Below are 15222 nucleotides of genomic sequence, written 5' to 3' on the forward strand. Positions count from 1 at the left end.
AAAACACAGCTCAAATATATGCAGGGTACCAAACCTGTTGGTGATGTCGCTGACCCACAACAACTTGTCTGCCCTGGAGGATGTGCAGCCATTTATTCCGTCCCTCCGCAATCTTTACCTCAAAGGAAACAGGTAGCACGAATCAGGAAAGTCCAATGGGTGGGGACAGGTGTGATTTCCCCCCCTCCCCCCCCCAAAAAAAAAAAAAATAGGGTATAAATTACATTATATATCCAACTTTTGAATCCTCTTTTTCCACGCCTCCCTCGCCTCCCAATGAAAAGCATAGACTGTGAATTGAATTGATTCCTTCGTCGTTTCCCAATGTTCGATTTTTGGACCAGCGAAAATTGGATTATGCAAAGAAATTTCAGAAGGCTTTTTTCTAAATTAGCTAATTCAATCATCTATATATACTGATGGAAAGTCGTAAATGGATTAAATGAACATGAACAAATAATTATGAAGAAATTTATTCATCAGTAAAGTCTTTGTAATCTTCACAAGAAAAATTATTTAGATTTCGGTGTCACTGTGGTTTAAGCTGGTTGCAGAACGCGATGTCAAAACAGAATTATGGGTTTACCATTGAGGATGGACAGAAAATACTTTGCGATGACAGACAGCTAGTTGACGTTGATCTTAACAGTCAGGTAATGATTATTATTAGTAGCGAAGCTACTATTAAAGTATCAGTGTATCTGTATGTAAACAATCAAAACATTATATGTATATAATTATATATACAATTTATCTCCCAGCTCTTTATAATTATATATTGCGTTGCCGTTCAGTATTTTATTTGTTTTCAAATTCTTTAGAGCTGATCTTTATTTATTTTACTTATTCTGGAAGTAAGCTTTTCATGTAAAAAAGCATAATTATTATTTAAACTAATCTTGTTAAAAACATACGTATATCAGGCTTGCCAACCGTATATCCTGCCCTTATTTGGTGGCAGCTGGAACCAGAGTATTGGGAAGGATGTCACCTGGCTCTGTCAGTTCGTGTCAAACTCTGATACTACCAGGTAAAATTATTAATAAAAAGTTGAAATATTTTTGGGCTATTGGTATATAAAAATACATTTAAAATATCTAAAGTTATTCTTATGCTATTCTGTATTGTTCTTTAGCTTCCCATATCAACTTTGGACTTTTAAGATTGATTTTTAGTATGTAGAAATAATAAATGATTAAATGCCATTCAGCTAATATAAAAAATACTAGGTTTAACAAGCGACCAGTGTTTTTTGTAGATGCATAAAAATTGTTATGGAAATAAATAGGTCTTTTTAAATAGCAGAGAATTTAAAAAATCACTTAGAATAAAATTCTTTAGAAAAATAAAATGAAATGTAAAATTTAAAGTTTCAGCTATTATGGAATATCCATTCCTATTAAATAATCTTTTTGCTACCAGGAGATGGATTCTGCAGGATGGAGAGGAACTTCTTGAGGGTCAGTGCAGGGACAGGATGTGTGTCCAGGTAAATCATTTTGGTTAGTTGTACAGCTACTCTATAGTTCATATGTTCTTTTTTACATGTTTTGACCTGTTTTCTTATTTATAACTTATTCAAAAAGGGGAGAGGTTTTTTTCCAGCCGTAATTTCTCCTTGAATGTTAAGAATACCCTTCCCCAAACTCAATCTGAAAAAAATCTATATGATTTACTGTAAAGAGGGCTGTATCAGTGATATCTTTTGCCACACACAAACATCCAATTACTTTTAAATAGGGATTGTTTAATATAAATACCATATAACAAACTTACAGTATGTCCTTAAAAGAATTTAATTGTTTGATTTTTAAGGATGGATCATTAAATATCCGGTGTCTACATCCCGAAGATGAGGGAACCTATTCTTGTGTAGCAGAGAATCTGCATGGTACTGATGTCAGGAATGTTCAATTGAATGTACAGGTACAAATTTTCTATACTTTACCGACGTATTAGACGCAAGACGTCTAGGGTGGATTCGCTACTGAAATGATTTGAGAGATAAAATAATATGCAATTGTGTCTCGTTTACATTAAATGCTCTTAGAACTTTACTCTCATTCATAATAAGGTTTCTTTGAGCAAAAAAAATAAGCCTTACAAAGTATTATGCTGTAGCTCAAAATTTAGACGATCTTAAAATCGCGCAAAATGTACCAAAAACAGGTGACTTGGTACATTTAAATAACTTTAATTGATTTGGTTTGTACCAAGTTTTCCAAAAAGAAATATGTTTTTACCTGTACCACAACTTTTGGTTGGAAGCCAAATTTTAAGAAAATTTTCTGTAAACTGGACACTGCATAGTACATACATACAAGAACGATTAATATGATATTCAAGCTTCAGCGAATAAGCGATTAAATTAAAAAGCATGAATAAAATTTAAAATTGTTTAGATTATTCTGATCATTTATCTTTGTCTAAGCAACTCATTTCTTTAATTTCAAGATATTTAACATACTGTGTAAAAACTCTTTTTTCATCACAGTTTGGAAATCAGTTAGTATCAAGCTTAAAACCCAATTTTTTTGCTCACAAAATATGGCAATCATTTTTTATCGTTTTTAAAAAACATTGGCTGTTTTTTAAATCAACATAACACTAAATTTAGTACTAATTGTGAATGCTATCAGGGGATTTTATAGGATCAAACTATTCTAGTATTATAAATTTCGTATACATAGGCTTATCTTTTAAACAAAGGTTGTCAAAGTTTACCTAACCTATATACGTGACAAAAACAAGGACACTTTTGTCCATAAGCAAAATCATCAATTTATCAAAGTACAGCAAACTGTTGCAGAAAAGAAATACATAGATTTTGTGACAATGGGGGTGTAGAGGGTTGGACCCCCTATGGGGTTATCCTACTACCTTAATTTACGCCCCAATCATGTACGCATCTGGTTAGATTATTGTTAATTTTTAAGCATGTTCGTTTGTCGTATTTTATTTTCTCAATTTTTATGTGTGGACCTTATATTTTGCATTTTAAATGAAGCTGTATAATTATACGTACGGATAGATGAATTTACTGACACACCATCATTATAGAGAATCTGTAGGTGAAAATACATATATTTATATCAGACTAGACTTTTCTAAATTATTGCCCAGATTTTTGTATGCTATATAGGATACCTTAAACATTATATAAAAATCCCATATAATAAAGTAGTGAGTTGTTAGTCTATATGTGTGTATCTCTAAAACCAATTGAATACAAGACCCAGTTTTTAATCGTGAAGGATTTAGGGTTTTTCAGGATAAGTTGGAATTACTCATGGTAAAACATTAAAAGTTGATCAAAATCATCTATTTTGACTATATTTCGGCTAAAAAAATAGCCATAAAATATGTAGACCAATATTGGAGAAGATTGTTCTAGTTATGTATATATTTCCTTACATGTAAACAATATAAATAAATATAATAGAGGAGTGATTTATCCCCCACACTTGAGGCGACAATATCATAAATTTTCAAAGAAAATAATGCTCAAGTGTTTTGGGGTATTTTATATTTATATATACCTTACAATTCACATTTTCTACGTTAATGGTTTATTCTGCTTCCGTCTTTACAACAGATTAATAGGTAGCAGCTCAAATATGTATAGTTTTCAAGCCTTTTATGTAGATTCCTATAATTCTTATATTTACCATATTCAGGGTTAAATCTAGAAAGCAAAGCAAACAAAACTAATTATAAGAAGGAAGGTAACTGTAAATAACACTGTACAAGCTAAAGCTACGTTACAACAGACTAAGCAATCAGAGCTAGTTTAAGATGTAAGCCAAATAGAGACAAGATTTTTTTATAATAATCTTAGAGTTTTGTAAAACTGACAGGCTTATTTACATTGCTAAACCAGATTATGGTTACTTGTAGGCTAGCTTTGCTACAAAAAAAATCCTAGAAACTTATAAATAACTGCATAATGTGACAAAAAAGTCTATATTGATACATTGAGTAAACAATATACAAAAGGAGGTTACAAGGACAGGGCAATACGAGATTAATACACATACCTCAAATTATAAAAATGTCAATAACTTTTGTGCTTAAATTGTAAGTCTTTACTTATTATGTCTTATTCTTAACTTTGGTTATGGTGTCGAAATAAATATCAGACAAATTAGATTTATCAAGGTATTTCGATTTTATGTCATCATTAACCATTAAATGTAAGGGAGTATCGTGCACATATTTTGCAAGGGGCTTTTTGACACCACTTAACACCCCCTCTACCTGCACATCAATGTTACCATGATCTAAAACTTTTAATAACATTTTGCCTGACCATTTTTCCTCATAATATTTGCAGATGAAAGAAAAAGTAATCTAACTCCATTTTCCTATCCCTGGCATTCAAATACATGTGCAAGGTATACATTTTATACAATAGAAATATTCTTTTTCTATAAATATTTTATTATTAGCTAGCCAAGTCTAGTCGACGACCGTTTCCAAAGCCGTTCAACATTTTGAAATCACAGCTTTATTACACCTTAGGATAGTAATACTCTACTGTGATTATCAGTGAGAGAAAGACTTTAAAACTCTAATGTAGTCAAGTGTATTGTAACATAGCCAACAAGTGATTACCTATAATGTTCCACTGAAAAAGGAAAAAAAATTTACACCAAATAAATATAATAAATCCGCTAAATATTGAATACGAAATGGAAATTGGAAGATTGGTTTTTTTCCCTCCTAAATTGTATGCTTTTAATTAAATGTGTTATTATTTAAATTTGCTGCAATATAGGAACATTGATATTTCTCACCAAATATTACCAGAAACTGGGTAATCAAAGCTTACAATAAAATGTATATTTGTTTGCTTGTGCCATTATAGTGAGTGAGGATCTTTGCTCATTATCAGGCTGCGTAGATCATATGCTCTTTGCAAATAAATTCGTGAAGTATCTTCCTATAATATAAAGTAGTAATAATTTTTGTCAGAAGCTACAACTCTCTAAAATACTGATCCAAGTAGATTGTCCTTTTTAGGAAAGCTTTACAAATGTCTTGGGTTGATTCAGGTTATTTTTCTGACTTCACCCGATCTCCCCTCATAAGGCTATGAGCGAATGTTTTTCTGAGAGTTTACCTAATTTACACATTTTTATTCTTTCTTTTATACTTGATAATCTATACATTTACTCTTATGACCAACTAATAGACAATTCTGACGACACAGTTATGGAATCTCGACGACAAAGATTTTTTTATCCAATCTTGACAAGTGAGGTATTTTTGGAAAGAGGAATATATATAGAAAACGCCTATGAAAATTAGAAAATCCGCAGAAATCATATTTGCAAGTTATTTGCAAAAATCTGCAATGTTAATTTGCAAAGTTAATTTCATGCCTTAAATGACTTATTTAAAAAGAAATCTTTTTATGAAATGTGTTTATCTATAAGTTTAGAACATACTTAAGGCAAAAAAAATTTCTTTAGTGTTACTTTTTTCACCTTATATATGAAAAAAGCAGTTTCTCACATTTTATGATAAAAAAAGGTATAGGAACAAAAAATATGTTTTTTCTTGTTGTAAACACAATAATTGACATAAAATCTATCATCCTAAATGTAAAAATCAGATATAGAATTCTTTTTAGAGCAAAAATAGTGCAAAAAGTAACCAAGACAATTTTGCAAAGGATGAAAATCTGAAGAAAATAGTTCTTTTTTAATTTTGATATACATATCAGATAAATGTATATAAAATTAGTGATCAAAAACTATAAAACAAGTTATAACTTTTTCAACCCTATCATTGATTAAAATGCACTTTTAGGTTAACTTATTACCAAAGTAGCACATAAAAACTCTTTTTATTAAGTTATTAAACAAAATAAATTCAAATCAACAATTAGGCGTTTTTTATAATGCAGTAGACCATTTTGTAGTTGGTTTTTTGGCATTTATTTTGTTTAATTACATCATAAAAAGAGTTTTTATGCACTACTTCAGTAATTCTTAAACCTAAAAGTGCAATTTAATCAATGACAGTGTTGAAAAAACTTAACATGTTTTATAGTTTTTAATCACTAATTTTATATACATTTATCTGATATGTATATCAAAAGCAAAAAGAACTATTTTCTTCAGATTTTCATACTTTGCAAAAATGTCTTGGTTACTTTTTGCACTATATTAGCTCTAAACAAGGATTCTATATCTGATTTTTACATTTAGGATGATAGATTTTATGCCAATTATTGTGTTTACATCAAGAAAAATCATATTTTTTGTTCCTATACCTTTTTTTATCATAAAATGTGAGAAACTGCTTTTTTCATATATAAGGTGAAAAAAGTAACACTAAAGACATTTTTTTTGCCCTAAGTATGTTCTAAACTTATAGATAAACACATTTCATAAAAAGATTTTTTCTAAATAAGTCATTTAAGGCATGAAATTAATTTTGTAAATTAGCATTGCAGATTTTTGCAAATAACTTGCAAATATGATTTCTGTGGATTTTCTAATTTTCATAGGCGTTTTCTATATATATTCCTCTTTCCAAAAATACCTCACTTGTCAAGATTGGATAAAAAAATCTTTGTCGTTGAGATTCCATAACTGTGACGAGAAGCTTCAAAACTAAATTTTATTTGGCCTAAAACATTGATCTTTATAAAGCATTAATCACTAAGCTGGCATCCCTAAAAAGTAAAAAAAAAACAGGGAAAAGAAGAAGAATATATATGTAGAATATATCATCATGTTTCATACAAGATATTTAATCTGTCTAATATCATATTCTGTATGTATTAAAGAAAATGTATACATGACTATATACATTTATAGTTTGAGAGTTTGTCCATCTGTACGATGCTAGTTTTCTTTTTTTAATTTATGGTGTTCATAAATGCAATTTCTCTCTTTTATGATGATTTAGGTTACTTTTGCGTAAAGAATCATTGTTCAGCAAGATAACCTTATTTATTTGAAGTAAAGGCCAGAGTCTATGACAATGTATCCATGATATATGGTAAAACTAAAAAGCAAGTGGAGAAAAAGATATTTAAGAGCTGTTGTCATTTTGTTGTTCTTATAACCAGCTTTATATTTCTAGAATTATTATATTTTTACCTAAAGAGAAACCTCTTTTTTAAAATTTTCTTGCATAAAATAGAATTTTATACGGTTTCTGACATCTGACAATGCCTTTTTAAAGTCAAACTGTTGTTAATTGTATTAGTTCATTCCATACCGATTTTTAAAAGTTCGTTCCTAAACTCCAAATATTTAAAGGCATCGACTTAATATATTTTGAAAAAAGTTAGGGGACCAGTGTATTCCTGAGGTGAATTCTTAAAAAAACTTTTGCCAAAATTATCCCCTTTAAATTTTTAGTTTGCCTCACTGATTTTAGTGGGGCAAACTGATTATAGTGGGGCAAAAGTTTTTTAAGAATTCACCTCTGAGGTAGGATTAAGCAATTTTTTATCATGTCCTGTTAAAGGAATAAATTACTATGTGAATATTCAATGAAGTTTTTTCAATAAATCTTAATGAATAATTTGTATTCAGATGCTGCATATACAAATCTTTCCCCTGACAATAGCTGACACTTTTGTTACAATAAGTTGGAACACGTCCAAGTCTTTGGCCAGAGATTTTATACTCAAGATTCACGATGACCAACAACCAGGTAATTTTTTGTACATTTTGTGTTCTTTAAGGTTTAATATTACCTAATACAAGATGACTAACACTCTGTACAATATATTATTTTCAAAATCTAAGATGACTATTAACAAAGTATTAATTTGTACTTTTTGTGAACAAAAAAATAATTAAAACCACAATCATATGTATTTTATGACAAAAACCTTTGTATTTAGAAATTCAATATATTTCAGAGAAATTAATAGTATAAAAGTGTAACTGTAAAACAATGCATTTTAGCTACTCCATTTTTATTTTTAAAATGCCCTACATTTCCTGAAGCCAATCTTAAACTATTTGATTATAAACATAAAAGTCTCTGCACATGCAAACATTTTTTTTTGACCAACTTAGTCAATTAGTCTACCCTCATCATATATATAAACCTATGCAAGGAACAATGAAGAAACAAAGAGAGAGGAAAAGAATTGTTGTAAAACTTAGTTCTTAATTGAGTTAATTGTTGTTGAGGAAAAAAGTGTTAAGAAACCACATTATAGGGGACAATTGCATTTTAAGTAGTTTTAAAACATTGTTGACCAAAACAAATGCATTTGTAGCTGTTAAATTCAGAACAAAGACATTAATGTTCATAGATAGTGAAATTAAGCAGCATGCAGATTTCTAATATCTACTATTTTCTATTTTTGAAGATGTTCTTTGATTTGCAAAATTTATCATAATACTTGCCAAAGCAGTCATGAAGCAGTTTTCATTTGACCTTTAGGGTACCAATAAAAAGTAATTATAAAATTTCGCATTGCCTCCTTTGATACCAGCTATGATTAAGAGCATTGCGATAGCAAAAACATTTAATCTATTTACAGGTCATTCCTTTGAGATGGGCAACATTGAATCCAGTCTAAAGATGAGTTCCTACACCATACCTGATCTGAAACCTAACCACAAATACAAGATTGCTCTCTGCCTAAAGAAGAATGATTTTAAGGTAAGCTGTGCTTATCCTTATCCCTTAATTTCGAGAGGAAAAAGAGGGGGTGGATTTTTTTCTCCTTGCCTTAACCCTGAAAATGGCCCTAACCCTGTTGGGTTTATGATGGTTTTACCTTAACAATGCGAGACTACCCAGTACTACTCCACCAGTATATTCGATTTATTTTAAAAGCAGGGGGGTTACTATGCACTTTGCTTCTGGCTTCTTAGCTACATAATAAATATTTTTAGAGTTTCTTGATTGAAAAGAAAACATGTATAAAATTCAATAATTTATTAGTTTGTCAAATCGTTTACATACTTTCATTCATTTAACCCATCTTCCCTTGATTGTAACACAACACCTGAAATTTTGAATTATCAACATTTTGTCATGAGTCCATTTTTATTTTTAGATTGAAGTAAGTTCAACGCGAGTGCTAACCAAGGACGAGAACTTTATGAACGGGCTGGGCATAGTTACAGATTACACGAGCATAGCTGTGGTTTCTCTCGTTCTTGTTATCATCAGTGGTTCCTGTATCATACTTAGGAATAACAAACATTTTCAATTTCTATAAAATAATTAAGAACTAGCGGTTACGTCCCTAGAAGCCTCTAGTGACACTTTAAAATGTTTTCTATGCCAGTTAAGTCCTCTGGCGTCACATTAAAATGTTTTTTGGTTTTTTTTTCTTGGGTTGAATTCTCTTGGGATGGTGGTAGTACCCTCCTCCAAAATAGTTATATATCTTACTTGGACCTATGAGAAGCTACATTGTAAGGAGAACCAAATCAGTCAAATTAGGGATATCCTTCGGTACAGACAGACACACAGAACCTGTAAGGATTTCGAAAAGAAAAAAAGATAAATATTGGAGGATATATTTGTTAAAATCAGTTAAACTTTCTAAGATTAACTCTTTCAGTGTGTTATATGTTTAAAATATTGTTTTTTCCTGATAACTTTAATGATTATATTCTGATAATTTTGTTATTTCTAGTGGTTCATGGATTATTCTCAGGAATAACAAACATTTTCACATTTATCCACTGCGTTGTTATCTCTATTCTTTTACCTGTTTTACCTAGTCAGTTTGAAATATTTTTGTATATTTGTCCCAATGTCTCTGTATTTTCCTTTATATATTTTTTCATCGCCATACAACCTTTTTATTGCAGAGACATCAATGCCAAAAACGTTTCTTTCCTTTTATTGCAAACAAAATTACTTTAATCAAATCAATTTAAGCAGTATAAAAATTTGTTTGTATAAGTTTTTAAAAATGTGAAGAAGAAAAATTATTTATTAAACACACTATTATTATTGCCAGTCTCCTGCATGGCACCTGCAAAGCTCATACCTATACCCTATATAACATAACCTAACCTTAGGTGAAACAACAACATACGACCTCCAACCCCCTTTATTTAATTTCAATTTTAAGGGGGTGGGGAAAGGCATTTTGACTAAAAACACCACTTTCCAATGACCAATCTTTTTTATTTAACCACTAATATTTTTGTTTCAAAATGTTTGTTATTTTTCAGTGGTGTAAGAATCTACAAAATTCGGTGCATGGTTGAAACCGACTCCGCCTCTATAAAGCCGATGGTCGGCTCCGCCTCTGATTATTCGAGTATGGGCGTTACAGCTGCTGAATTTGACAGGCAGAGAATAATAATTAATTCAGAAATTTTGTTCTTTATATTATGTGAAAAAAGGCATTACCTTATTATTACCTCGGAGAGGAAGGGGGGAGTTTTAACTAGATATAATTGACCCCTTTAACTTGTTTATTTAATTATTTACAGACAACCAATTTTTTATTATGATCTTTGTCTATATGTTCCAATTTTGTCTGGAAATGATTTAAAATTGTTTTTACACGCCAAGCAATAAAATGAGTTCAATGATAAAAATAAGTATTCTACTTATTATTCTTTGATTATAAAGAGCTGAGAAAAGTAAACTTATGGAGAATGAAATAACATTGAGTACTGGCGATGATTTAAACAATATTGTAAGTCAATTTTAATTTTAACCGTACCCCTTTCTATCTACGAATCTATTCATGAATTAATATATCTGTCTTAATTTCTATAACTTTATATCATTTGTTTTATCTATCTATCTATTTTCCTTTTTCTTTCTTCATCTTTTTTCTTAATGGTCTCTCTTTTTCTCTACACATCCTTCAAAAAAAATTTTAATTTTGAAATTATGAATACAATATTATTATATGTTAAGAGCAAAGAGAGCAGCTAATTATATTTATGTAAATTTAATTATACATAGATTATTTAAAGAGAAAAAAGGAAGTCTTAAAAGAATATATACAATTACGTCCATATATTTTAGATCTCATTACATTAATCAAACATAATTTGGGAACACCTGACTTTTGGGCAAGGGTAGGTAATAACGAGTGGATCTCATGAGTTATAATTTGCTTAAATAAAGAATTTGAGTAGACTATAGTGATGGCTTTGCTAGTGTCTAGTCTTTTTCTTAAATACTAAGAAGCTATTGCTAATCAAGAAATCAATAAATAAAGGGACAAAAAAACTTAGTTTCTTCATAAAGAAAGAAGAAAATATTAATATTATCTAGATAGAAAAATATTCACAATATTTTCTTATCATCAAGGTACTTGTATATCATCTTCAATCCAGCAAAAAAAAAAATATATATACCTGAAAATTAAGTGAGCATTACTCTCACCAATAAGCATTTATTTTCATCCGTTTGTCTGTCTGTCAGTTTCTATTTATGGAAATTGGAATCACATAGCTGCTTTATAAGATATACTTCTTACATTACTTTGCATATTTTTTAGACCAATAAGCATTTATTTATAAATTGTTCATTACTTTATTTTGCTAAAATATTTTTTAGTATCATTGTATGATATTATTAATATCCTTTGTTTTAGGATTTAGTAAGAATATGAGATCAGACACTGAGAGCTTATAATAATCACAATAATAATTTTATTACCAGACAAAACAAGATTAACTCAGGTTTATTGCACAATACAAAAACAATCCTGTTATATGAGTCTTAACCTGTAGAAAAGATCTTAGCAACCACTGGACCTGTTTGATTTACAGAGGAGCTATAGAATAGGTTTTTGTTTATTTATTATGCAGGGTTTCAGAAATGATCATTCGATTACTACGTTTAATTGATGTATATCACTCCAATATTTCTTATTATTATTTGATTATCTTTCAAATATAAAACTCGAAGGGATTATTTCTATTCTAATAAATTCTTTTGGTTTCTAATTTTATTGTTATTCGAAATAATAATTTGAAAAAATACTGTATTGTGTGATATATTTAAGAAAATGGTCACAAAAGAAAAGAAACTAACTCAAAAAAGCAAAAAAAACTACATGAGGAGATTTTAAACTATAGGTGATCTCAAATAAGACTAAAAGCATTAAATTTGTGAAAATAAGAATATAATAAAAATATCAAAACAAATTACGTTGTAATATAGTTATATAAGAGTATTAAACTCAGCTACATAGACAAATATTTTTTAGGACTAAATCATAGAATAAGAAAAATATAGGGAAAAGTTTTGAGTTTGACTGGGGATTTTAAAAAAAATTATATTGCTTTTTCAAACATTTATTTCTTAAAGAAGGGCCAGGGTGTGCTTTCACTTCCGTACTTTAGGATGTTCGAACAGTGTTTTATTACGAATACAAAAAAATAAACAATAGCAAGCATGTAAGAAAACATGTATTTTAGAGAACAAGTTGGATTTAAACGATTTTATGCTGTTTTTATAGGGAAAAAACCCTTTGGAGGTATGGTCTATCTAGATATTAAAATGGTTTAATTTTGATACTTCAGTGAACATTTAATTTTTCAGCTTATTCATAAGACCCAATATCTTAGCAGTTCATTTTGAGAAGGAGGATTGCTTGGTAATCCCAAAGTGCTTAAGTTTTACTTGGCATTTTTAAACGCTTTGAATTTCTCATGATTTAAAAAGTGTGATACAAGTACGTAGGTGAATACACACTCTTAGACGGATTAAGATTATTATAAATTGTAAAGAAAACAAATATAATTAAAACAAACTTTAAATTGTCAAGTCATAATTATAAACTGTATATTTTAGAACTTAAAGTGTTAGAGAATCATCTTTTTTACTGCAAACAATAGCAATAAAAAAATAAATTATATAGTAAAAAATATTAATGCTTTTGTAGAAAAAAAAAATATTTTTTATAATAAAATGTATCAAAAAAGTTCAAATAAATGCATATTAAGTTATTTCAACAAAATAATGATTAATTCAATTTATAGTATTTTTAATTGTATTGTTTAATACTTTTATTTCATTTTGTGGCAATTTTTTTTATATTTTGAACTGTAATTATTATGTAAAAATTGTAAATAGTCTTATTAGAAAAAAATGTGATTAATATTAAAAGTTGTAAAGATAGGTGTATTAATTTTATAATAAAAGTACTTTTGAAATAAGATTTTTTATTAATGTCCTATCAAATCTAAACCTTGTAGGAAAAGTAGCAATACAGGGATCTAAAGAGATAAAACATTGGCCGATATATTGATGTACATTAAGAGATATAAGTTTTCCGGAATTTTAATGTAGGGAGTAGATTTGAAATCTGCATCAAATTTTAAGGATTTTTTATAAAATTCGTTTTTTGTAAAATTCTTTATCTAAAAGCGAAAATACATTTTAAGTTAATTAATTTTGACCAATAGGATAGGTGGATTTTAAACTACCTGCGCTCTAATTGGTTGAATGATGTACGACATCCAATCAGAGCGCAGATTTTTTAAATCCACCAATCACAGATGCCAAAATTAATTAACTTAATTTGTATTTCCGCTTTTAGATAAAGAATTATACAAAAAACGAATTTTATAAAAAATCCTTAAAATTTGATGCAGATTTCAAATCTACTCCCTACATTACAATTCCGGAAAACTTATATCTCTTAATGTACATCCCTAATGCAAAGATAATACACAAAATTACCCCTTCTTTAAATTACAATTAGTGGTTGAAAAGTTAGGACACTAAACTTAATAAACCAATCAATCATATTTCAATAAATGTCCACAAAGTTGTGAGTCAACGAATAAGAAAACGTTATTATAAAACTTTGAAGACTAGTGTAAGAAACAGCCAAATGTTCCCACTTTCCCTGGTGTAAAAATAATTTTCCAATTTAATTTGTTAAAACACTTTAAATTTATATTTGTCTGTGTATTCATGTAAATTCGTATTTTAAAGAACAAGAAGAAATTGTTTTCTTCTACTTTAAAGTTTAATTTAATGAATTTTTTAAGGAAACCTTTTAGAGTAATGAAAATATGATTTCTATGTACTAACTTTAGTCTTTATTGTCAAAGTTAGTTTATAATTCCGGACAATACGATCTTACTCTACAAATGACATTTCTGTCCTTCACTCTGTCAATTATGATATGGTTGGGTAAAAACTATATGGGAAAAGTAAGGTTTATATTGATGAGCCTAATACGAATGGATTTGGATATATAAAAACTTGAATGTTACAAAAACGCAACGGGCTAAAAAAAACTATCCTCTCCTCTATTACTAGATAAGCGAAACACATTCACAGATAAATTCGTTCAAATTCAAACACTCATACGCACACATTCTATAAAGCTAAAGTTGTAAATCCATCAAAGTTGGAGAAAATAAAAGTTTTTTCTCTGCTATTTTGAGTTCTTGTTTCTCTAGGTACCATTTTTTAGTAGCGAAGCTACTGCCTAACTTTAAATTTTTTACTGCTTTCCAATTGCGCTGCTTATTAAGAAATAAGACAAACAAGCTGCAAAGTCATTAATACGTCCAGGTTTGATGTAAGGTTAGGTTTAAGCAAGGATAAGGATAGCTTTATTTAGGATTTAAGCTTCACGTAGGCGCTAGAATTTTTTATTTTATTTCTATTTATGAGGGGAAATTCGTTTTTATGTTGCTAACTTGATGGTTCTAAGGGTTACATAAAAATCTCAAATGTGTTATCGTTAATTTTGAAACAGGCGTGTGCATAGAGATTTGAAAGGGGCAGCTTTATGAAACTGCGGTCATGCAAATTCAATTTCTTTGCTTATCGTAATGTATTTACGGCCCTATACTTTGTATTGCTACTTTTAAAGAATGCTTAAGTTCTTTTCCTTGAACTTATTCTTATTACAATTTTGATATCATAATGTAAAAAGAACTTTTTTTCATAACTTTCAGTTGAAAAAAAGTTGTAATTGAAATAAAGACAATTATATAAATGGACTTTTTAAGTTATCGTTTTCTATAGGGTTAAAGAAGTACAGAATAAATTCAACATAATATCTTTTATAAATTCAGCTCGTCTGACCTCATTATTACCTCTGGGGATGGTTGAGAATAATTTAGATCCAGACATTTATAGTAGGTCTAGAGGCACAACAAAAATACCATTTAGTGTAGACAACCAATTCTTTGATTGCAAATCTTGAGCTTAGAAGTCTTAACTGTGCATTGTATCGAGTTTCGTCCGATTAGGGCCAAGGCATTTCCATGGAGCATCAAGCAC

At 29.1% G+C, this 15222-nt stretch overlaps 1 protein-coding gene across 2 annotated transcripts; it reads left to right on the plus strand.

Annotated features, from left to right (window-relative positions):
* The first annotated feature begins 4 nt into the window (after positions 1–4).
* On the plus strand, positions 5–13125 carry LOC145313482 (leucine-rich repeat neuronal protein 3-like). Of its 2 annotated transcripts, XM_080152917.1 has the most exons (13): positions 5–132; positions 521–653; positions 924–1030; positions 1423–1489; positions 1816–1926; positions 7557–7677; positions 8522–8643; positions 9044–9177; positions 9629–9648; positions 10175–10298; positions 10585–10651; positions 11564–11651; positions 11978–13125. In XM_080152917.1, exons 1-12 carry the CDS (start codon positions 44–46, stop codon positions 11579–11581), a joined length of 1113 nt encoding a protein of 370 aa, XP_080009043.1. In that variant the 5' UTR covers positions 5–43; the 3' UTR covers positions 11582–11651; positions 11978–13125. The 2 variants fall into 2 exon arrangements, with proteins under 2 accessions (XP_080009043.1, XP_080009044.1); XM_080152918.1 differs by lacking the exon at positions 9629–9648 and having other exon boundaries at positions 9044–9178; positions 10177–10298.
* The last annotated feature ends 2097 nt before the right edge of the window (positions 13126–15222 follow it).

Source organism: Acartia tonsa, chromosome 3, assembly GCF_053477335.1.
Source record: "Acartia tonsa isolate MP-2025a chromosome 3, ASM5347733v1, whole genome shotgun sequence".
Lineage (NCBI taxonomy): Eukaryota > Metazoa > Arthropoda > Copepoda > Calanoida > Acartiidae > Acartia > Acartia tonsa.